Source organism: Carassius auratus, unplaced genomic scaffold (genome assembly GCF_003368295.1).
Source record: "Carassius auratus strain Wakin unplaced genomic scaffold, ASM336829v1 scaf_tig00024766, whole genome shotgun sequence".
NCBI lineage: Eukaryota > Metazoa > Chordata > Actinopteri > Cypriniformes > Cyprinidae > Carassius > Carassius auratus.
In genome coordinates, this window is record NW_020525372.1 from 296374 (window position 1) to 320000 (window position 23627).

Here is a 23627-nt window from a genome sequence, read left to right on the forward strand (position 1 = left end):
TCCCTGGAATTAAGGAGGGGAGTTAGTTACATAAAAAATAAGCAGAGGCCGGAAAACTTTCATTTGTGTTGTAAGATTTAAAGTTGGAAGCCATTTTTGTCATTGTATTGGTTTATCAAAAACAAAGAAAATACATAAGAAACAGAAATTTGTGTCCACTTGCACCAGATATGAGAAGGACAGAGATTGCATCGTACACCTCTACTAAAAGTTCTCATCGGACCGAGCAACTCTCTCCACCGGTTTCATGCCAGTGTGTGCATCTCCCTTGCTTTCCTTGATACTGAAGGACAGGAAAAAAGAAAAAACACAGCAGCTCACAGGTTTAAACACCATTGTTTGCATATGGCTGACAAAACTGATTGGGCATCCCTGGTGGCCCAACTGTAAAAGCTCCTGGATGCGGTTCTCTCAGATAACGAGGACACAGGAGAAAGAAGCAGAGAGGATGGTGGTGGCCATTAGGATGTCCCTCACGAAAAACCCAGTGAGCTGGACGTGCTGGATCGCTGGTTCAGGCGAGACATGCTGTTCATGCTGGAGTTGGAGGGCTTGAGGGGCATGTTGCAGCCCAGGGCTTGTGGGAAACGCTGGTGGTAGCGATCCAGGCGTAGGTACTTGACCGTCACCAGCTTACCTGTATAAAAGGCACGTTGGGTTGAAACAGACTGAAGATGGCAGTTCTTATGATAAGTCAAGAATAAATGCAATATTCGTTTACCATCAAACCAGGAGCCATGTAGTGCTTTGAAGGCTTTCCCAGAATGCTCTGCTGAAAGGCACTTCACATAAACGCAGCCCTAGATGAGAACAAAACCATACAGAAAATCGGCCCGTTGGTTAAATGCTTCTAGGAATATTTTATGTTCCAAAACAAAGTAGAATTCTAAGCCACCATCATATCCTTTGTGGATAAGGCAATACCAGAGAACACTGCTAAAAAAAAAAAAAAAAAAGTTGTGTAATAAAAAAAAATTATATCTTACCTATTATCTGTTTGTCCCATTTCATTTGGCTAATATTAATATCTAGTACACATTAGCTTAGCATCACAATTCACACTAACATCAAACTTAATTAAATTAAATTATGAGTATAAAGTCAATTTGTATGATAAGCTTGGTGGAAAACTATCCAATATGGTGAAAAATAACATTCAGAGTATTAAAAGATTATTTTGGCCAATATAAATGTCCAATTTATGGTTATTTCAATATCTAGCATTTGTAAGCTTAGCAACATGCTACCATGAAACTCAATTGGAATCAATAGATTCGGTCGAATCAAAACAATTTAAGAGGCATAAGAAATAGTTTTGCTAACAATAACACCACACATTAAAAATGGACTGTCCTATGCACTTTATGCTTCTTACAATATCACGCTGTTAGCTTAGCAATATGCTAACATCATACTGTGAGTCAAGTCAATTTGTGTGGTCTGAGGAGTTCTTGCATGTTGTTGTATTGTGTTACAAATTGGCCATTTATGAGGGTCCATGATAGCTGGGATGTTACCTTTAAAGGCAGAAGGCAACTAAATAGGGCCTTTTGCACCGCTTTAGTTCCAGAACTAAATGTACAGTACTAAAGTATTGGTACGATTTTTCGCGAAACTATTTCCCAGTACCATTTAAAGGGGTTGCATTCGCACTGACCATGGGTACTAGGATGTGACGTAAGCCGGTCGACAGCAATGTCATTTGTGTACGGCTTTCAACAACGTTGTTTTTGTTGTGTCTCGCGGGTTTCACAATAATGGACATGAAATGTTGACATATACGTAAAGCAATTGAAAGAATGGAAAGAGGATTAAGAATCTCCAACGACAACTGCCAGTGTTACATTTGCTACAAGTGCTTGCACTTCAGCATCCGTATATTTATCGCTTTTAATCAAACTTGCGAAATAAGTTGACACAATGTTTACAGTGTTTTACATCATAGTGGGTGAGGGCGTTTACGAATGCATCTGATAAATCAGTGTCTACTTACATCACGGTTAGTACCAGTTGTGCTGGTTAGACCCTGCTCTGGAGTAGGAGCTAATTTGGTTCTCGAAAAAGGCAGTCCGGTACTATAAAAAAAAAAAAATAATTCGCCCCTAGTTCCTGTGAAAATACCCAAAAGTGGGTAGTTCCACAATTAGTTCTGGTACTATGAAAAGGTCCTTGTGGTGCAAAAGGCCCTATTAGAATTTGGACAAGAGCTTATAAACCCAGGTTTGCCTGTTTTGTAATGAACCACAAAGGATTCTCACCTCTTTTGAGTTTTTGTCAACGGCTATGTGAACAATTCCATCGTTATCACTGCACTTCTCCAAAATGGCTTCTTGTATGGCGAGGTGCCAGTTTTCCCCCACTTCCCTGTTCAAGACGTAGTGAGATTACTTTTCTCTAAAACACTCTAATATCAGGCAGACCTACATTATATCATGCAAGTAAATATATTTTACTTGAACCACCAATTCAACGCAAGGTCAGATGCAAAAGTCCTTGAGAAACGTACATTACAGGATCAAACATGTTGCGAATCTTCAAGCATGGTGTTAAGCTGTTTGGTGGCGAATTTCTTCGGTCCAGCGGAAATGCTGAAGAACAAAACAAGCCACTTTAGGTTTATGAACATACCCTACATGTCCAGAATGTGGACACTATGCATAACTATGTGCTGAAAGTTTAATATCAATAACAATAACAATCAGAAAGAGATGTCCACATACTTATGATCATGTGTGATTTTGAAAAAGTAAAAAGGCATAAGTGTGGCCTTAAAATGCAAATGGTTGACTTCACATGGAGAAACCATTACCTTGGCCTTGCCACACTTTGGAGGGCATACTGGACATCTTATCAGGTGACATTGAAGGCTGAAGCCACCGCCACACTATGAAGTCCGCCCCTCCAATCCTCTGTGTTTCTGTCCGAATACGGGACTCATTAGCTGACAGGAACGCGACAGCTCTGTCCCACACTTTCTTCATCTTCTTTCTAAAAGAACAACATATACTATTCAGGACTCACATACACTGAACTGGGGACAGAGGGTGTTTCATACAAGAATGCAACATGAATTAAAAACACATTCGCACTGCAAAGACAAAATACCTTTCTTGAGGCTGGACAAGAGAGTCACGGACGTGAGGGACGGGCAAATACTGCTGCAAGTCCTTATTTTCCTGACAGGCTTCATTGTGGCTTCTCATTACATCTGTAAAAGCATAAGGCAAAGTATTTAAGATGCTTTACACCTGCATTGTGTAATTTCTTGTGTAACGATGAGACAGTCTTACCAATGATTCTCTCCACCATGTCATACATCTGTCTAGTTTCCTCCTCTTCTTTGCGCCATCTGTATTTCATGTAATACACCAAACCCAAAACTACACCGATGCCTACAGAGAAACGTAGGAGAGGTTAGTGAAAAGATTTAGATCTTTCCTGTACTGAAAGCACCGACATCTACAGAAATCATAAGCCAACCTGAAAGGATGAAGAGAACTTTGTAGATCACAGTGAAGAAGGCGCGTCTGAGGCGGCAGAAGAAGGACATGCGGGGGTGGATGGACTCCAGTCGTGAGATTTCCGATACGTCCTCTATGGGTTGAGCAGGGTCGGCACCAATCAACCTGACAAGAAAACAACACATGACCATTGAACACAGGAAAACAGCACTCACACAGAGCGATACTAAAAGGTATGAAAGTTACACCTTGATATATTTACACAGATAGATAGAAAGACTAAATAAACAGAGAGGATGACTGGCCAATAGAAAGATGATTTACGACAATTTGATGGAGGAACAGCAGGTACCTTATACCGACAAAATCTTTGGTTTTCATGATCCACTCTAAAGAGGTTTCAATCAAGTTTTCATAGGCTTCATTTTGGAGCTTGAAAGAGAAAGATGCTTTATTATATTATGCATTTTCATGTTAGCAGAGACATTTCCAAATTATACAATGAAATATGTCAAAAGGTCAGTGCTAATTTAAAAAAAATAAATGCAATTTGAATCCAATGACCAGACCATGGAGTGCAAACGCTTTAATAAGCAAAACAAACCTTGAGGTATGAAGAGGCATCACTGAAAGAGACACTTCTGTTTAAAGGATTTTTAAGGTCTCCACAATCATGTTCTCCTGAAAGGCGATCAAAAGGTTGCACATTTTAATGCTGCATATATCAAAACAAATATAAAGAGTGACTAAATAACTGTATGCTAACCTGCAACACTGGCCAGGTGCTCATGTAGAGACAGGAGAAGGTTAAGGATGAGGTCTCGGTCTTTGACGTCCTGTTCAATCAATGCAAGTAAATGTAGTGAGTGCATGTTTAAGGACAGTATGTATAACCACCAATATCTTTTTATATTATCTTTAAATATGGGACACAGATGAGCAGATACTCACATAACTCTGATCAAACTCAGGTCCGAATGGGTGATGCGTGACTGAAAAAGAAAGAAAAGTCGACAAATGGCATTACTGAGTCAGCACTAGACAATATTATAATGTTATGGCATCACAGTATTTCCCAACTATGCCGTGGAGGAGGGCTGCTCATCGTCTCACACTTGAGGGTGTGACGAGTGTGAGCTTCTCGTCCTCTCACACTTGACTCATTGTCTGAACATTGTGTTTCTGTCCTCACTCTGGCAGGGGCCCGAATTTAGCACAGCAACTGCCCGGCATGTCTCAATCATAGACTGCATTAGTCTGGCTTATTAAACGTGAGCTGTCTGGTGTTGCAAGTCATTTAATACATCAACCTCTGAGAGGAAGCCATATACTCTGGAAAAACAACAGCTTTTAAGTTTCAAGACCAAGTTTGACCTAGATTTCAAGTGATGAGATCCCATTTTTCTGGTTCTGTGGTCGAGCTATAGATGGGAGTGGCCTAGACCTCCTTAACCATGGTAAAACCACTAAAAAATACATGGCCTCAGATGGCCTACAGACCTTAATCAGGGTGATGCAATATTAAATGTTTGACAAGAATTAAAGGCTGTGAGATATAGCTGTATAGTGTGTTCAATGGACTACTTTCCTGTTGTTTAACACCATAATGATAAAGCTGACGAAACATTTTATGAAACAAATTTCTGTAGAGAAAACTCCATAAAAGTGTTTATAAAAGTTGCCAATTGTGAAAACTGTGAGAGCCTTTATACAGTGCATGCCATTGTTAAACTAAGTCTTTCCCTCATGATGTTTAATCTGACTAAGGTCTATTTATTTTATAACGGCAGGCAGTTAACAATAAAATAAAGGATATTATCATAACTGCCTTCTTTATAACGCACAGTGCACAAAATTTGAATAAGTAGTGCTTGTTTCTCTGATAGGTTTCTAATATCGACTAAAATTTTAGACATATCTTAGGACTAAACTTAAATTTTAAACTGGCTATTTTGAGAGTTGGACACTTGTAAACTATACATAAAAAAATATATACTAGTACACAATGATAAACATTTCAAACAGTACTATGCTACACGGTTGCCACATGACCTAGTTACACTGCAGTTAATTCAGCAAGTAGCATCCAGCATCACTTCTGTTCTTAGAAAAAACAAGTGAAAATTTTGGCATTTTTTGCCAGCCTCATCAAATAATAAGTCAGAATGTAACTCAAGACTTGATGTCGTCATACTGGAAGATCAAGTCAAACGAATTGCTTTGTGTGATATAGTATTGGATGTTCTAAGACATATTTAATGCATACAAACTATTTTAAACTGTGCATATGTACTGCACACAACAGAAATAGTAGTTCAGTAGTAGTTTGACAGCACGTTGTTCAGAATGACTTAAATCACACAAGCTGCAAACTACAACCTGAACAAGTAGAAAACTGGTACACATAGTACAGTATATAATCAAACTCAAAGTGAGAATTAGGCATTTAGCCAGCCAGAGAGAAGTCAGTCAATCTAGCTGGCCGCAAGCTCCCAGAGTCCCCCGAGAGACAGACAATTAGGCCGCTTTAGCTTGTCTGTGACCTAGATGTCTGCAGCACGCTCTCCAGTCAAAGCTCCCTCCCCGAGAGACCGGCCACGCCACAAATATACATAGTAATTCATCAGTCAGCTTCCTCTCAAGAGTCGTCTCTGCCTCCAGAGCACTTTACTCTGAGGGTACTCAAGCTATTTAAACTGAGTGGCAATGCATGCACATCCAAGAACAGACTTTCTCTCATCTGGAAAAATGCATCAAAAGATTGATGCTGGCTATCACATTATGACCATAAATGATGTCAACATGTCAAAATGTGGGGACTACCAGACTAGCCATGATTATTATCAAATAACAGACTCTCAGAGGGTTCCCACACTTTTCAGGAGTGAATTTCCATAATTTTTCCATTACCTTTACAGTCATTTGTAATTGCTGGATAAATTAATTCCATTTAACTTATTTTAATTAATAATTTAAAAGTACAAAAATTACAACATAATATTATCATTGAACATTTTCTAAATCATTTTGAAATACGTTTTAAAAGAACTTAAATTCTCAACAACAAAAAAACTCATGAATCATTTAGATCAATATCTTAACTAATCTATAGCTTGGCGGGAAAGTAGCATATCCTACAGAAAAGCATTAAAAACTGCTAGATCTGATTACTTTTCTTCTCTTTTAGAAGAAAACAAACATAACCCCAGGTATTTATTCAATACAGTGGCTAAATTAACGAAAAATAAAGCCTCAACAAGTGTTGACATTTCCCAACACCACAGCAGTAAGGACTTTATGAACTACTTTACTTCTAAAATCGATACTATTAGAGATAAAATTGCAACCATTCAGCCGTCAGCTACAGTTTCGCATCAGACAGTGCACTATAGACCCCCTGAGGAACAGTTCCACTCATTCTCTACTATAGGAGAGGAAGAATTGTATAAACTTGTTAAATCATCTAAACTTACAACATGTATGTTAGACCCTATACCATCTAAGCTCTTAAAAGAGATGCTTCCAGAAGTCATAGGTCCTCTTCTGACTATTATTAATTCCTCATTGTCATTAGGATATGTCCCCAAAACCTTCAAACTGGCTGTTATTAAGCCTCTCATAAAAAAGCCACAACTTGACCCCAGAGAACTAGTTAATTATAGACCAATCTCGAATCTCCCTTTTCTGTCCAAGATACTAGAAAAGGTGGTATCCTCACAATTATATTCCTTCTTAGAGAAAAATGGTATATGTGAGGATTTCCAGTCAGGATTTAGACCGTATCATAGTACTGAAACTGCTCTCCTTAGAGTTACAAATGATCTGCTCTTATCATCTGATCGTGGGTGTATCTCTCTATTAGTTTTATTGGATCTTAGTGCTGCTTTTGACACAATTGACCACAACATTCTTTTGCATAGACTTGAACACTTTGTTGGCATCAGTGGAAGTGCATTAGCATGGTTTAAATCGTACTTATATGACCGCCATCAGTTCGTAGCAGTGAATGAAGATGTATCATATCGATCACAAGTACAGTATGGAGTACCTCAAGGCTCAGTACTAGGGCCGCTACTCTTCACGCTTTATATGTTACCCTTGGGAGATATCATCAGGAAACATGGTGTTAGCTTTCACTGTTATGCTGATGATACGCAGCTCTATATTTCTTCGCGGCCCGGTGAAACACACCAATTTGAAAAACTAATGGAATGCATAGTCGATATAAAAAATTGGATGACGAGTAATTTCTTACTGCTAAATTCAGAAAAAACAGAGGTGTTAATCATAGGGCCTAAAAACTCTGCTTGTAATAACCTAGAACACTGTCTAAGACTTGATGGTTGCTCTGTCAATTCTTCGTCATCAGTTAGGAACCTAGGTGTGCTATTTGATCGCAATCTTTCCTTAGAAAGCCACGTTTCTAGCATTTGTAAAACTGCATTTTTCCATCTCAAAAATATATCTAAATTACGGCCTATGCTCTCAATGTCAAATGCAGAAATGTTAATCCATGCATTTATGACTTCAAGGTTAGACTATTGTAATGCTTTATTGGGTGGTTGTTCTGCACGCTTGGTAAACAAACTACAGCTAGTCCAAAATGCAGCAGCAAGAGTTCTTACTAGAACCAGGAAGTATGACCATATTAGCCCGGTCCTGTCCACACTGCACTGGCTCCCTATCAAACATCGTATTGATTTTAAAATATTGCTTATTACTTATAAAGCCCTGAATGGTTTAGCACCTCAGTATTTGAATGAGCTCCTTTTACATTATACTCCTCTACGTCCGCTACGTTCTCAAAACTCAGGCAATTTGATAATACCTAGAATATCAAAATCAACTGCGGGCGGCAGATCCTTTTCCTATTTGGCGCCTAAACTCTGGAATAACCTACCTAACATTGTTCGGGAGGCAGACACACTCTTGCAGTTTAAATCTAGATTAAAGACCCATCTCTTTAACCTGGCATACACATAACATACTAATATGCTTTTAATATCCAAATCCGTTAAAGGATTTTTAGGCTGCATTAATTAGGTAAACTGGAACCGGAACACTTCACATAACACCGTACTTTCTACATCATTAGAAGAATGGCATCTACGCTAATATTTGTCTGTTTCTCTCTTGTTCCGAGGTCACCGTGGCCACCAGATCCAGTCTGTGTCCAGATCAGAGGGTCACTGCAGTCGCCCGGATCCAGTACGTATCCAGACCAGATGGTGGATCAGCACCTAGAAAGGACCTCTACATCCCTGAAAGACAGCGGAGACCAGGACAACTAGAGCCCCAGATACAGATCCCCTGTAAAGACCTTGTCTCAGAGGAGCACCAGGACAAGACCACAGGAAACAGATGATTCTTCTGCACAATCTGACTTTGCTGCAGCCTGGAATTGAAATACTGGTTTCGTCTGGTCAGAGGAGAACTGGCCCCCCAACTGAGCCTGGTTTCTCCCAAGGTTTTTTTCTCCATTCTGTCACCGATGGAGTTTCGGTTCCTTGCCGCTGTCGCCTCTGGCTTGCTTAGTTGGGGTCACTTCATCTACAGCGATATCATTGACTTGATTGCAAATTAAAACAGACACTATTTCAACTGAACAGAGATGACATAACTGAATTCAATGATGAACTGCCTTTAACTATCATTTTGCATTATTGAGACACTGTTTTCCAAATGAATGTTGTTCAGTGCTTTGGCGCAATGTATTTTGTTTAAAGCACTATATAAATAAAGGTGATTGATTGATATAGCGCATATCAGGCACATTATGGGTGCAGGCTAGTTTTAGACTTAGCTAATACATTTTTTGTGCAGGGCCAAAAAAAAAAAAAAAGTATATTAAGTCATATACACTCAGATTTATTCTGTAAATTTAGCACAAACTCACTTCTAGTAAGAGAACAGAAAACAAAACAAAAAAACCTAGAAGATAAGACTCCACAAATATGGTGAGCACTGAGACCTTGAAGAATAATTTGACTAAAAGATTGTCAGACATCTAGTTGAAACATTTAAGGTGAAGGTGTGATCAGCTACCTTAAATCCACCAGGGCTTGAATAGTCATTTGACCTGGCATGGAGCACACACATATTTCTAATGCAAATACCTCTCTCTGTCCCATAAAAAGCACCATGCGACATCGACCATTTCCTGTCTAAGAAGGTGCGAATAGTGTGGGGTGATAACTGCTGTGTGAATTATTCATGTTTGACTCATGGAGTGCATAAACAATTAGAAAATCTTTGAGGAACTTTATAAAGCATGTAAATGTGTAATTTTCTAAAACACACGCTCTGTAATTTTTCTTAGTAAATCAATACAATACAAAAGTTAATTTCCCATATATACCAGATACTAAACCGCAGTGATCTTTTAAGGGATGCAACTAGGGCTGCACAATTAATCAAACGCAATAAATCGCGATTAGGCAGAAGCCTTATTATAATTTATCATAATAAAGAATATCTACAATGAAATACTAATCGACATAGCCTTTATCACTGCTTAGAATACAATTAAATATTGTGTGCCTTAATTATTCTTTTTAGGAAGCAATAAATCATCTCACAGAAGGATTATTTTAAACACTCGACTGACGTTACGAAGTGAATTTGGAGTTATAACATGTTATTAAATGTAGTATTTTCACATGCTCTCAGATGGAGCAGCATTTACTACACAGAGATAGTTCACTGAGAAGACACGCAAACAGCTATCATAATCGAGAACGATTTTGTCAGTATCATAATCCTACAATTATAACGTCTGCGATTATGAACACGAGAACTTGTCAGAGAACTATGGCTCTGCGTATTAAATGCTGCTCCACCTGAAAGCAGGTGATGGAGATTTACTGCTAATCACAGAACCGGCTTTACTGATTAAATGCGCATGACAATAGCAAATAATCGCGTTCGATTAATCGTGCAGGCCTAGATGCAACACTAGTGCAGCTACAACTAAAATTGTTTTTTTAGATGATCATTATTGACCTGACATTTTAAACCTCTTGTTTAAATAATGGATATGTATGTGAGGGTTCACAGACTACTGGAAAGATACAGAGGCAGTTCATTACACTATAGTAATACCACAGTATTCTTTGAAGTGTACATATAATCCACTGTACCGAGGTTTTGCCATATTCTTGCACACAGCTTCACAGTAATACCATGTTTTAAGTTCCACAGTATTCCTGGGAACTGGGTGGAAGTACTACAATAACACTGTAGAAATTACACGACAACCATTCAGCAGCATTATATATCTCAAAGTACCACTATATTAATGCACTATGCCAACACCACTGGACATGTACCGTGAAAATGGCACTTTTTGTAAATGTTTCATGGTATTACAATGGTTTTTGAGACTGGAGGTACAATGAATATTGTAAACATCAGCATTCTGTACCATATTATTACAATCCAATGCATCACTGTACCATAGTACGACCATGTTTTAAAAGGATGATGGCGATATGTTTTTGGAAATGTACCACAGTAATACCTTTTTTGTATGGTCCATGGTAGCACCATGGTATTCTTTTTGGAAACTGGGTGGAAGTAATACATTAATTTGCTATGGTATTTATGTGGTATTCACTCAGCAGCATCGAATACCATCAGTTCAACATGGTAATATCATGTTTTTTGGACAAAGCTCTAAGGCTTTTTAAAAACATTTGGGACGAGGTACCATGTAAGTTTCATATTATATGAATATGATACTTATTGACATTAAGTAGTATTATATATACATACTAAATAACTAAACAGCAATGTTCTTAAACTGCCCCAAAAATGTTGCTTAGGTATACAGCTGACTATGTTTAGCGACACATGCCACTTTCAGCACTTCATACTTACTGACTGCATCCCCCTCGGAGGTGCTGGAGCCCCTCATCCGCAGGTACATGAGGCCCAGCAGGACGAAGAACAGACAGGCGGCTGTCAGGAGGAACATGGACAGGTAGTGAGCGCTGAAGCCGCCGGTGGCGGACGCCTCCTCCCGTTTAAACTGCTGCAGGAGCTCGTCCTCCGGGACCGTGCTGTGCTGCTTGGACTTGAGGGCTGAGGCATGGCTGTAGGAGTCGTTGGAACCGGTGTGGTTCGAGTGGTTCGCTCGGTAGGTCGCCGTGTAGGAGGGAAAGCGCGGTCTTAGCCCGATACTGAACCGACTGCTGCTGCAGGGGGATTCGCAGTCTCCGCTGTCGAGGTGGTTCTTATTAAAGGAAACGGACGGGCTGCTGCCGTCAATCCCGGAGAGTTTCGGGAAGCTGTGGCTCACGTAGCTTCCGGTGAACTCTCTCAGTTCTTTCTCATCGTCGTCCCTCCGATCCGCGATCATATCTAGACCGAAGTCAGGAGTATCACGCGCGCCGAGCGCAGTCTTCTCTGAGCTCCAGACGCTCCGGTGCGGGGAAGAGGAGGGGGGTGGACTGTGTCTGGAAGTCAGACGGCGTTCGCGGGGACGGTCTCGTTCACCCTCCTCTTCCTCCTCGTCGTCTGAATCAGAGTAATCCCTGGCTAACTTACTACTGTTAGATTCATAAAACTCCTTATTCCCGTTCAAAGCCCGACTGTCTCTTTCCGTTTCTTCCAAATTGTTGGGTTGACCTCGGTCGGCCCACCACGGAGAACCAGAAATGCTTTTCCTATCCGCGGATAACCCGAGGGAGGCAGCGGCGGGTGTTCCCGCAGGCCTGATGGTGGGTGTCTGCTGCGCAGATCCTCGGTCTCTCCTGCTGCCCCCGTGATTCGGGCCTCCTTTCTTCTGCGGCGCCTCCACGTCTGACTCGTCCGAGCTGAAGCCCAGCACGAACTTTCCGGCTCTGCGCTTCTCGCTCCGACTGGCGCTCAGACGCGTGACGTCACTGCCCGGTGGCCTGGCGTTGAATCCCGGAGCTCGCGCTGCGGCGTTGCTGTTACTAGCGCCGCTGCTGCCGTTGCTGTTGATACTCCCGCTGCTGCTGCGTCCTTTTCCACTCCGGGAGCTCCGCGGCTGTGGCTGCTCTTCCCACAGCTTCTTCAGTTTCTTTAAGTACACGGGCCGCGTGCTCTCCGTCACCGGGCCCGGGGTGAAGCCGAGCCGTTTCAGTTCAGACACAAGCTCCTCATCCGTCAACTGTGCAGACGCCATCTTTGCACGAAAAAACGCACACAGCAAGACACGGCGGAAGTGACGTAGAAGTAAGCGGACAGACCACAGATATGTACATAAATATACGTGTGTATTTATATATTTATATATATATATATATTGGACAGATGGCCAACTTGAAAGGAAATAAATGAGAAACTCTTTTCTTTAATTAATGTCAAGATATCAAAAATATAAGTATGAAACTTTTTTAATTATTAAATGAGCAACATTAAACAACATTCATTATATTCACATGTCACTATGAATGGCAATCAAGAAAAAATGCTGAAAACCGTCAGAAGAGGTAAGAAGAAAGAAAGACACAAATCAATACACAGTGTATTTATTTACATAATGTTCCACTCATAAAGGAGTTCCGATGTGACATATGGGACATAATTTTTATAATCATCATCTTCATAATCCATTTTACATGATTTTAATATAATGATCATATTTAATACAATTAGTTAGTTAACAAACTGTTGTTGTTGAATAACTGAAACCTAAATTGAAATGAAAACCAGAAAATATTAACAATAAATAAAAGAAAGTAAATCGAAATTTGAATGATATGTTTATTATACAATCACTATTAAAGCACATTACACCTGGTTAACATTAAATTAAGTTAATATGAATGAAAATATGAAAGAAAATCTTTAATTCAATTTCCTAAGGTTTGTGTCAAATAAATGTCCAAGTAGTACAACCGTACAGGGAATTTCACTAACTGAAGCAGTCAACATAAACTGAAAGAAATGTAGAAATATAAAAATACAAATAAAGATGTTGAAAGAAGTATACATTTTTAATTGGGTTAAACTAAGAGAAGCATTTATAATAATGAAAGAAAAGGTTTCATTATCACGCTGTTACACTTCAAAACATCAATCAGCTTGTTTGCATAACGAATCTTTTACTTGCGAATCATGGGCGCCTTGTATTAAAACCACGCCACCTAGTGACGAAATCTGTGAACTGCAGCTCCTGCTGCGTACAAGTAGCTCGCGAAACAGTCCGCAGACGTACACGCTTGGTCAGTTGAAGACTTACTCGAGAGTTGAGAGACACAGTTAGTGCACGGGACTGCAGCGAGAGGGGAGAGCTAGCAAGACGACCAATTCACTTGAAATAAACCAAGGAATGGCTTTCAGGACGCCTGCTGTTCAACTGCACCTTAAAACGTGCTTTCTTCTGCTTTTAGGGGGTCTTATGGAAGCTGCCCAAGAGCAAGGAAGCATGTACATGTGGATTGATGCCAGTCAAGCAAGAATATTAATTGGTAATAGTTGGTAATAGTAACGTGGTTTCTGTACCGGGTCAATGGCACGTTAATGCTGTTAGAGTCCAATTGTAAACTAAGCCAATGCATAATAACTTAACTCAGTGTTCTTTTCAAACTATGAGAGGCTCGCTGTTTTATCCTACAGGTTTTGAGGAGGATATTTTAATAGTCTCCGATGGCGAAATGGCCCCATTCACACACGACTTCAGGAAAGCACAGCAGCGAATGCCAGCAATACCTGTCAATATCCAGCACGTGAACTTCACCTGGCAAGCCACTGATCAGGTACCGTAAAACTGATGTATTCTTGATCTGCCATGATCTTAGCCAGGAACACTTTACACAATTTATTTTCTTGAATGCCGTCTTTTTCAATATAAAAATCCTTAAAACAAACATATTTTAGTGACTCGATAAACAGAATTGTTGAATTAAGTTAGTTTTTAAGTAGCCTTTACGTGTAGGCTAAGTGTTTTCAGGTTTATAGATTTTTATGATTAACATGTTCGTCTAAATATAGCCTACGTCAAGATATCCGATGTATTAAGATATTAATGTCTATATATATATATATATTATTTGTTTACCTATAAAATGTTTGAACACCATCTCGGCTAAACAAGATCCTACATTAAAGTTAATTTAACATTAAAAATAGAAATTAAGAATAATAATGGATGCAATAATACTAACAGTAGGCCTAATATAAATTTGATAATTTGAAAACTAAAAAACAAAACAAATGAATTAATAAAATGTGTTTGCACTTTGATATTGTGAAACGAATCTGTGTAGTGTATTGGCCTAATTTGAAAGGGAAAAGGTCATTTCAATTCTTGTGGTATTTTGCATGTTGGTGTTTTAAAACTGCACCGCGGATCAAAGCGCGGGCCCGCCGCGTGTGCGCGCGTGCATGTGCCAAACATCTGGGTCGTCATCAGTAGAGAGCACACGTGCGGCGTGCCAGAGCCCGCGATTTATTGAACAACGAAACTTCCATTTGGAAACACTTTGTGTTGCTATTGCTTTTTGGTCCTCTTTGTAATTCTTTATGGTTTTGGCAGAAACTGTGGCAGAGTATATATTTATTTATTTTCACAGTAGGTCCCAAATAGCCAGTATATGGTATTCATCACAAATTACATGACTAAAATCAGAAAGAAAATATTTCAGATCTCAGAGAGGAAATCTTTTAAAAACGTTTTGGTTCTTAGGATTCCTTCTAAAAATATGTAAATTTTTATTTATACTATATGAACAGCTGTAAGCAATATAAGGCATAATAATAAAAGTAACAACAATAATAATGAATAGTAATAACTGTACTTTTATTTGTATTGCTGACACCTTTTCTGCCTGCTAAAGTAATTTTTTCATTGAAAATTCAATTCAGATTAATTTCTGGCACTTTTTACAATAAATATTTTTCCAAAGCTGTTTTACCAACCCCACTTCGCAAATAAATGTGACAACAGCAAGGAGAAAAGTAAATAAATACACAAAAATGCATTTACGTTTAAACGTTTGAAAGTCAAAGTGAACATACTTTGTTATCATAATCTGTGAATTGACGAAAGAGCAGCAAGAGGGAGAAATTAAAATAGCAAGGGGAGGGATATGGAGGAAAAAGAGAAGGGCCCGCTCTGTCCTGGCCCCTGTTTGCTTCAAAGACGGCCACTGAGGCTTTAGAACAAAGGTCTCTGCATAAAAGGCTGGCGGCGAGAGTTATCTGTGTTGGTTATTACCATTCAGCTGTAGGATTAGCTAAGCTCTCCACACAGCTTGTGTACTTTTGCCTTCATCAAACGCTGCCCAGCTTTTACACTCCGAAATCTAGAGACCAGAAAAAAAGTCTCCCTTGCTTTCATCTCCTTTAGGGACAGTTTTTTTTTTAAGCGCGTGTTTGGCCTCGCCATCACAACTGTCCTCAAAAGTGTGTAATCCTCAAAAGGTTGAGGTCATTAGTTAGAGAGCGAAGCTATGCTTCTTTAGGAAGAAATTGATAGCCTTGCAAACTTAATGATACCCGGAAACCTTCTTTTTACTCTTTACAGATGCATATGTGCTCTTGTCATGAACCACATTCAACCTTTTTTGTGCTATAGTAACGCCCCTCTTAATGCAAATCTAATCTACTTCTTTGAAGATTAAAACAAAGTTAATGTTTGTTTATCTTTTAATTCAGGCAGAGTACTTCTATGAGTTTCAGACTTTGCGTTCATTTGATAAAGACATTATGGATGACCCTACTGTCAATGTTCCTCTCTTAGGATCAGTGCCACACAAAACCTCTGGTACGCTTTTATTCTCTTTTATTCTATTTTTTAAAATTATTTCACTATTGTTGTGGCTTACATTTTCCTTCTTAAAGGGAAATTTCACCCAAAGAAGAAAAAAAAACTGTCATTTACTCACAAAAGAAGATATTGTTTGTAACCAAAGAGTTGACGGTAGCCATTGACTTTCATAGTATGGAAAAATCTACTATGGAAGTCAATGGCTACCATCAACTGTTTGGTTTCCAACATTCTGCAAAACATCTTGTTTTGTGCTCAACAGAAGAAAGAAACTCTTAACAGGTTTGGAAGAACTTGAGGGCAAGGAAATGATGGCAGAATTGTCTTTTTTGGGAGAACTATCCTTTTAACCAATGTTTTGATAATAAACTGGTTGAATACTGGAATAATCATGATGTATTGATTAATTCACATAATTATCTATCTAGATTCTTAAAATCACATCTATGAGATGATTATTATAACATATGAAACCTGTGGCACATCGATGCTTAAGGTTAAGTAATCAAAAGGGCTTTTGTGTACTCAGTGGTCCAGGTGGGCTTCCCATGCAGAGGTGACCAGGATGGTGTAGCAGCATTTGAGGTGACCATCCTGGTGATGGATGCTGGAGGAAACATCATTCTGAGGACTCCACACAACGCTATCTTCTTTAAAACATGCCAGAAAGGTGAGTTTTCAAACTTTGCAGTCCAAGCATGAATGCTGATGCTGAATGCCTGTGTGGTTTAAAAGAGAATGTTATGGACATGTAAAACACTGGATCAGTCATCGAAACTTTGCAGACTAAAGCCAAGACCCAATTTTATCGCTCTGAAGAGTTTTCAAGTTCATTCAAGTCAGCTTCATCTCAGTTGTTCATCTTCTAAAAGAAAATATAAACATAAACAAATGAGACATTTGACAAAATGAATGCAGCAAGAATGCATACCATTGGTCATGTGAAAGTGAAGACACTCATAATGTTACAAAATATTTTTAAATGCTGTTCCTGTGAACTTCATATTCTTCAAAGAATGCTGAAAAAGCGTTTCTACAAAAATATTAAGCAGCCCAACTGTTTTCAACATTTTGATGGAAGGACTTCTGAAAAATCATGTGACTCTGAAGACTGGAGTAAATAACTGGCATCACAGGAATACATTACATAAAATTTCACAGTATTGCTGTTTTATTGTATTTCTGATCAAATAAATATATGTGACCCTGGACCACAGAACCAGGCTTATGTGTACATTTTTCAAAATTGATATTTATACATCATCTGAAACATCATTTCCATTGATGTATGGTCTGTTAGGATCGGACAATATTTGGCTAAGATACAACTATTTGAAAATCTGGAATCTGAGGGTGCAAAAAAATCGAAATATTGAGAAAATCACCATTAAAGTTGTTCAAGTGAAGTTCTTAGCAATGCATATTACTTATAAAAAATTAGGTTTTGATATATTTACTGTAGGAGATTTACAAAATATCTTCATGGAACATGACATTCACTTAATATCCTAATGATTTTTTTGTCATAATAGAAAAATCGATCATTTTGACACATACAGTGTTTTTTTGTCTATTGCTACAAATATACCCCAGCGACTTAGGACTGGTTTTGTGGTCTAGGGTCACATATTAAAGAGATCATATTTATGATTTTTCTTTCTTAAGGAGCACGAATGAGCATGTTTTGTCCCTCTTTAAGAGTAGTTGGTCAGAGAGAGAGAAGCAGAGATCATGGTACGGGTGTCTCTCTACCATCGCTGGCTCATGAGGTCATGTGAACCCTGCCAGCTGCAGCCCTTTAGAATGAGCGTGTTATGTTTCTCTGACCCCCCCCTCCCTTCTCTCACACACACACTAACCTCACGGTGTTGCATTCCCCTACACACCCTTCTCCATTCGGCGTGTAGACTTCACAGATCAAATGGTCCATCTGTCTGAAGCCACCCCGCGGGGAGGAAGCAAAGTGTTTCCTAGTGACAGCTGAGGGTGCAATAATAACTAGTGCTCACAACTTGTTTTATTTTTATTTTATAAGACTGGCTGCTTGAATTTCAACCACAGGTCAAAATGACTTTGACATAGTTGATATAGTTTAACACCTTCAAGTTTATCCTTTTTTTAAGGAGTATTTTTAAGAATGTTGAACAATAGTTTTGTGTTTCATAAACGAAAACCGCATTGAGTGAACCTTAAAACCAATAATTATTCTGACATTATTTATACACCTTTATGTCATTCCGAACCTGAATGGCTTGACAAATACACAAAAGCAGACGTTTAACAGGATGTGCGAACTTCTCTTTTCCATATAATGAGAATGAATGGGGACTAAGAGCCTTAAAAGTGGTCCATATGACATTCCAGCGCTACTTTCCAAGCACTTTTGAAGAGCAGACTCAAATTTAAGACGTTTTTCTTTGAAAATATATATTTACGGCCTCAGTCCCCATTCACTTTCATGGTATGGAGAAAAGCAGCTTGGACATTGTGAGAAACTTTTTTTTTCCACCGAGAAAAAGAAAGTCAAATGGTTTTCAAAAGACATGAGGGTGAGTGAATGGCAGAATGTCAAGCACACTAAACTACATGGTCTTTAAAGACAGTTGTGAATTACATTAAAACACATCTGCAACAGTATACACTGCATTTGATGAAGTTGTTGACATTCTGGTTTCAACTCAAAGCCTTTTTTTTCTCTTTGCTGGTGTCAGTTCTTCTAAAGGAAGTACTGTTATTGAATTCACTGCTCTTTCAACTTCTCTCAGAATCTGATGCGATTGGTGTAATAAAAAAACATAAGAACATTTTTTCACATTAATGTCTCCTCTTTCTGAAGCAAAGTGTCCTGGTGGTTGTCACAATGGAGGCTACTGCAATGAAAGGCAGGTCTGCGAGTGTCAGGATGGCTTTTACGGTGTTCACTGTGAGAAAGGTAACCATATTTATATAGAGGCACCATAAGGACTAAAAAAATTAAGTTACTGAAACGTTACTGACTGTGCAGTTGACTTGAACTGCATTGTGAATGAATTAAAAGAAGTAATAAAAAAGTTAAACATTCAAATGAAAACAAATTATTTATATTGAATGAAATACTGTAATTATATATTTCAATATTTGAGGTTTTATGAATAGTTTTGGTCTTACTGGATCTCGGAACTGTCCCAGAAATGTCTCATATCATATCATACCTGGAGCCATGTCAATCCATTTACAACAGATGCGAGCATGTAGAACCTCATCATTAAGTCTCCAATACAAAAGCCAGATAGGTAAAAAAAAAAAATAAGAGAAATGTATTCTGCAAAACTCTTTTTTTTTTTTCAGCAAGACAAGCGTCCTTTGGAAACAAACAAGTACATATAGTTTATTATGATGATGATTATACTCAATCTCAAAGCATCACTTCCCAAAATACCTTTTGCAAATTACAAAGCATGGTTAAACCCGCTATGTACTAGTTTAGATGAAGGAATGGAGCATGCATGTATTCTAGAAGGTTTCTAGGTTTCTATGAATTACCCAGCAGATTGGGACTGCTATAAGTAATGTATATTTTAATGGTGTATTATATATAATACATTAACTAGCAATGTTTCTGTCTTTTTCAGCTCTCTGTTCCTCAAGATGTCTGAACGGTGGCCTGTGTATAAGCCCAGGTGTGTGTATATGTCCTCCGGGCTACTTTGGACCCAGCTGTGAGAGAGGTTAGTTTCCTACCTGTTGCATGCAAACATGTAGTTATTGTGGAAGTTGTGGCCTAATGGTTAGAGGGTTGGACTCCCAATCGAAGGGTTGTGAGTTCTAGTCTCGGGCCGGACGGAATTGTGGGTGGGGGGAGTGCATGAACAGCTCTCTCTCCACCTTCAATACCAGGACTTAGGTGCCCTTGAGCAAGGCATCGAACCCCCAACTGCTCCCCGGGCGCCGCAGCATAAATGGCTGCCCACTGCTCCGGGTGTGTGCTCACAGTGTGTGTGTGTGTTCACTGCTCTGTGTGTGTGCATTTCGGATGGGTTAAATGCAGAGCACAAATTCTGAGTATGGGTCACCATACTTGGCTGAATGTCACTTTCACTTTTCACTTTCACTATATTGTGCCACCATTCATTAAACCATAAATCAATAACAACAGGACTTGAACTTGACTAAAACATGCTATAAACGTATATGTATAATACACAAAAATACACATACGCATAAATACATATTAATAAATGGCTTAACATTACTAATTAGCCAATAACAAGACAGGAAGTAGCCTGAAAAGTGTGATCATAGTCTTTAAATTCTTTTTTTTTTTTTTACCTTGTTCTTGACCTAAGCACAAATTGTTTGTGCATCATTTTTCTATGTAGTTTGTGACGTGTTCATTGACTTTGCGTTGCATTTTCTACATTAACAGCTAACTGCAGCACTACCTGTTTGAATGGAGGGACGTGTTTCCATCCTGGCAAATGCATCTGTACCGTCGGCTTTGAAGGGAGCCGCTGTGAGCTCAGTGAGTTCAGCTACATGTACCTTCATCATCACTGTGAATGGAACAGACTACAGAACAAATGAACAGTGATCTAAACAAAATCAAGCCAACTTGCAATGAAAAAAAAATGTAAATGGGTTTTTAGGGGGAAAAAGTTGATAAGAACTGCAACTACTGAAGGCGCATTGTTTTATTTGCTTCATGAATTCGATAGTCTTTGTGTAGTAATGTTCAAAAGTACCCTTCAAGAGTTTGGGGTCAGTACTATTTATTTTCTTATTAATTAATAAAATGGTTTTATTGAGCAAGAAGGCATTAAATTGATCAGAAATGACAGTAAAGGCATTTATAATATAACACATGATTTTCATTTCAAAAAAACTTCCTATTTGTCAGAGAATCCTGAAAAACATGCATTACTGTTTCCACTAAAGATATTAAGCATCACAACTGTTTTTAACATTAAAGAAAATGAGAAATGCATTTCTGAGCACCATGTCAGCACATTAGAATGATTTCTGAAGGAGACTAGAGTAAATAATGCTGGAAATTCAGCTTTGCATCATAGGAATAGATTACATATTAAGAAAATAACAGATTTGATTTAGCTCACAACTGAAAAAGTACCATTAAAAAAAAAAATCCCTGACCTTATGACTTTAAAAATGCCAGCTTTTTAGTACTACTGACTAAATAGCTCTATTAACTTCTAACATAGGGTATTAACTAACTGTTATATTATTATCATCATCTTTCAAAGGGAAAGCAGTGTTGTTGTTCTTAGATTGTAATAGGCTCACTTCCACAAATTGCCCTCAGAGCAGTTCTCCAAGTCAACTTCTTAAGTGAAGTGTGTTCTCACATTAGTGTTTAATAGGCCGGCACCTTCATGGGCAAACACAGGATGTAATGCAGTTGTGTTGTCACCCTAATCACTAATAACAGCCTCATGAGCTCACATGCACTCAAACAGTGTGGCATTTTATCTTTGGCCATTTACAGAAAGCTTTTGCTTCCTTTTTTTAAAATTAAACAGGTATTGAGATAAATGCAATTTAGGACTTGCTCACTGAGGTTTGCTTTGGTAATCGCAATTATTTATACAAGCTTGCTTTGCTTCAAAGGTCTATAGTGTATTTCGTTGATGTTTAAACAACTCCTCTTTGACCCTGGTTATCATCCTTTACTATTCAAAGGCAGGAAGTATTGCAGTATTCAGAGGCGTTTGGTCTGAAAAGGGAGGGAAGAGAAAGATCTCATTTTAACATTTTAATAGCATTAATCCAGTTTTTACCGACTGATCCACTGCAGTATCGTGTTCTCTGTCAAAATGGTTTATGACATAATCGCCAAGAGTCCCCCCCTTTGTCTGGTTGCATGGATATGGATTTCCCTGATTTGTGAAGGAACAAAGAAGCCGCTGAAATTCAGTTGGTCTTGATCAAATATGCAGGTGTAAGAGGATCCGAGAGAGTTTGGGAAGGGGCTGTCTGCTCTTGTTTTTCAAAAGCACTCTACACTGAAAAATGTATATTGTAAGTTTTATTAGTGTATATATATCTAAATGTGATACTGCATAAAACTTCAATGGGGTAAATAAATAAATATGTTTATATTTGATTTAAATATATATTTGTGTGTTTTAAATATAAAACATGATTGTATGGAACCTGAATGGAGAAATTAATTATAAACAAGAGCTAGAGTCCTTTGAAAAGATGATATTGACCTAACAATATAAGTTACTAATAGAATGTGTGTAAGTTCAGATACTAATTTAGAAATGTCAGTTAGCGAAGAAAAAACATTCTCTTTTGCAGTCTGTTGTTTTTGCATTTTGGGATTGCGACTAATGCAATTGCTGTCTGCAGGTAAATGTCACCAGCCATGTAGAAATGGAGGCAAATGCACGGGGAGAAACAAATGCAAGTGCAGCAAAGGCTACTATGGCGATCTGTGCTCCAAAGGTGAGATTATCTCGACTTAGCAGAAGAACTGTGGATGTGTTTGATCAAAAATGTGCTTGATTGCACCTTAAAATTTCCACTTGGGCTGCAGGCTTGCTGAACAGCACAGGAAACATTACTAAGACTAAAGACTGCGTCTCTGTGTATGGCTGAATGTGTATGTGTATACGTGTGTGCAGCTGTCTGCGAGCCCAGCTGTGGAGCACACGGGAGCTGTGTGGAGCCCAACAGTTGCCAGTGCAGAGACGGCTGGCATGGACATCACTGCAGTAAGAGTAAGAGAACATCCTTTTTCCCAAGGCCAGTATGGGAGCAGGAGATAACGGTTTCCCCTCAGTTATCACAACATGGATTCATCTGTGCTTATACTGTGTCTTTTTTGCGACAACGTAGAAAGCGTCTCTCTCTCTCTCTCTCTTTATATATATATATATATATATATATATATATATATATATATATATATATATATATATATATATATATATATATATATATATATATATATATAAAAATATATAATACCATAGTTTTTGTACAGATTACATTCATGGTAGTACATTGGAGTGCTTAACTAAAACACATTTTCACGACCTCAGAACTAACTAATATAAAAAATAAAGTGCATTTAAATATATTAAATATTTTAAAATAAATGGTACTTTAGAAAACCTGAAACCTGTACAATGTACAACCTGCTTTAAACATGAAAATGTCACTAGATAGCAGTAACACTAGTCCGTGTATGCAAACTTTTTTGAAAATGTAAATAATTAAAACTATACCAGTGAATTCATTTTGTAGCCCTAAAAATACTAAAACAAGAATTAAATACGCTCAAACTACATGTAGAAAAAATACAGAATAACTTTTAAGTAACAAAAAAAAAAAACTTAATTGAAAAGAGAAATTGTAAATTAAAAAAATATTTCAATAAGAACCTTGGTGCCATGCATAAGTCAATGTCTGTATTAAATATT

At 38.3% G+C, this 23627-nt stretch overlaps 2 protein-coding genes across 4 annotated transcripts in view; one reads left to right on the forward strand and one right to left on the reverse strand.

The window, feature by feature from the left end:
* Nucleotides 1-468: 468 nt before the first annotated feature.
* Nucleotides 469-12612, reverse strand: LOC113078226 (inner nuclear membrane protein Man1-like). Its single transcript, XM_026250541.1, has 13 exons — nt 11340-12612; nt 4413-4453; nt 4228-4297; nt 4066-4142; nt 3814-3893; nt 3481-3626; nt 3291-3392; nt 3106-3208; nt 2810-2988; nt 2507-2588; nt 2259-2364; nt 722-800; nt 469-637 (listed from the first exon to the last, which is right to left on the reverse strand). The coding sequence occupies exons 1-13, from the start codon at nt 12610-12612 to the stop codon at nt 474-476; spliced, it is 2502 nt and encodes an 833-aa protein (XP_026106326.1). The 3' UTR covers nt 469-473.
* Nucleotides 12552-23627, forward strand: part of LOC113078227 (wnt inhibitory factor 1-like) — a 12265-nt gene continuing 1189 nt past the window's right edge. Inside the window, exons 1-10 of one of the 3 annotated variants that reach the window (XM_026250544.1) lie at nt 12552-12662; nt 13823-13900; nt 14049-14188; nt 16089-16197; nt 16730-16870; nt 19037-19132; nt 19812-19907; nt 20606-20701; nt 22552-22647; nt 22827-22922. In XM_026250544.1, the coding sequence (XP_026106329.1) occupies nt 13831-13900; nt 14049-14188; nt 16089-16197; nt 16730-16870; nt 19037-19132; nt 19812-19907; nt 20606-20701; nt 22552-22647; nt 22827-22922 (940 nt within the window). In that variant the 5' untranslated portion in view covers nt 12552-12662; nt 13823-13830. Of the gene's footprint in view, nt 12663-12842; nt 12920-13469; nt 13901-14048; nt 14189-16088; nt 16198-16729; nt 16871-19036; nt 19133-19811; nt 19908-20605; nt 20702-22551; nt 22648-22826; nt 22923-23627 lie in introns of those variants that run through there. The other 2 variants (XM_026250542.1, XM_026250543.1) reach the window with 2 other exon arrangements.

Excerpts from the sequence above, each read along its gene's own strand:
- LOC113078226 (XM_026250541.1), bottom strand. The coding sequence starts at position 12,612 with ATGGCGTCTGCACAGTTGACGGATGAGGAGCTTGTGTCTGAACTGAAA. Across the intron at positions 4,143-4,227 it reads GCACCTGGCCAGTGTTGCAG|GAGAACATGATTGTGGAGAC; the intron begins GTTAGCATACAG and ends ATCGCCTTTCAG. Across the intron at positions 3,393-3,480 it reads AGTTCTCTTCATCCTTTCAG|GCATCGGTGTAGTTTTGGGT; the intron begins GTTGGCTTATGA and ends GTTTCTCTGTAG.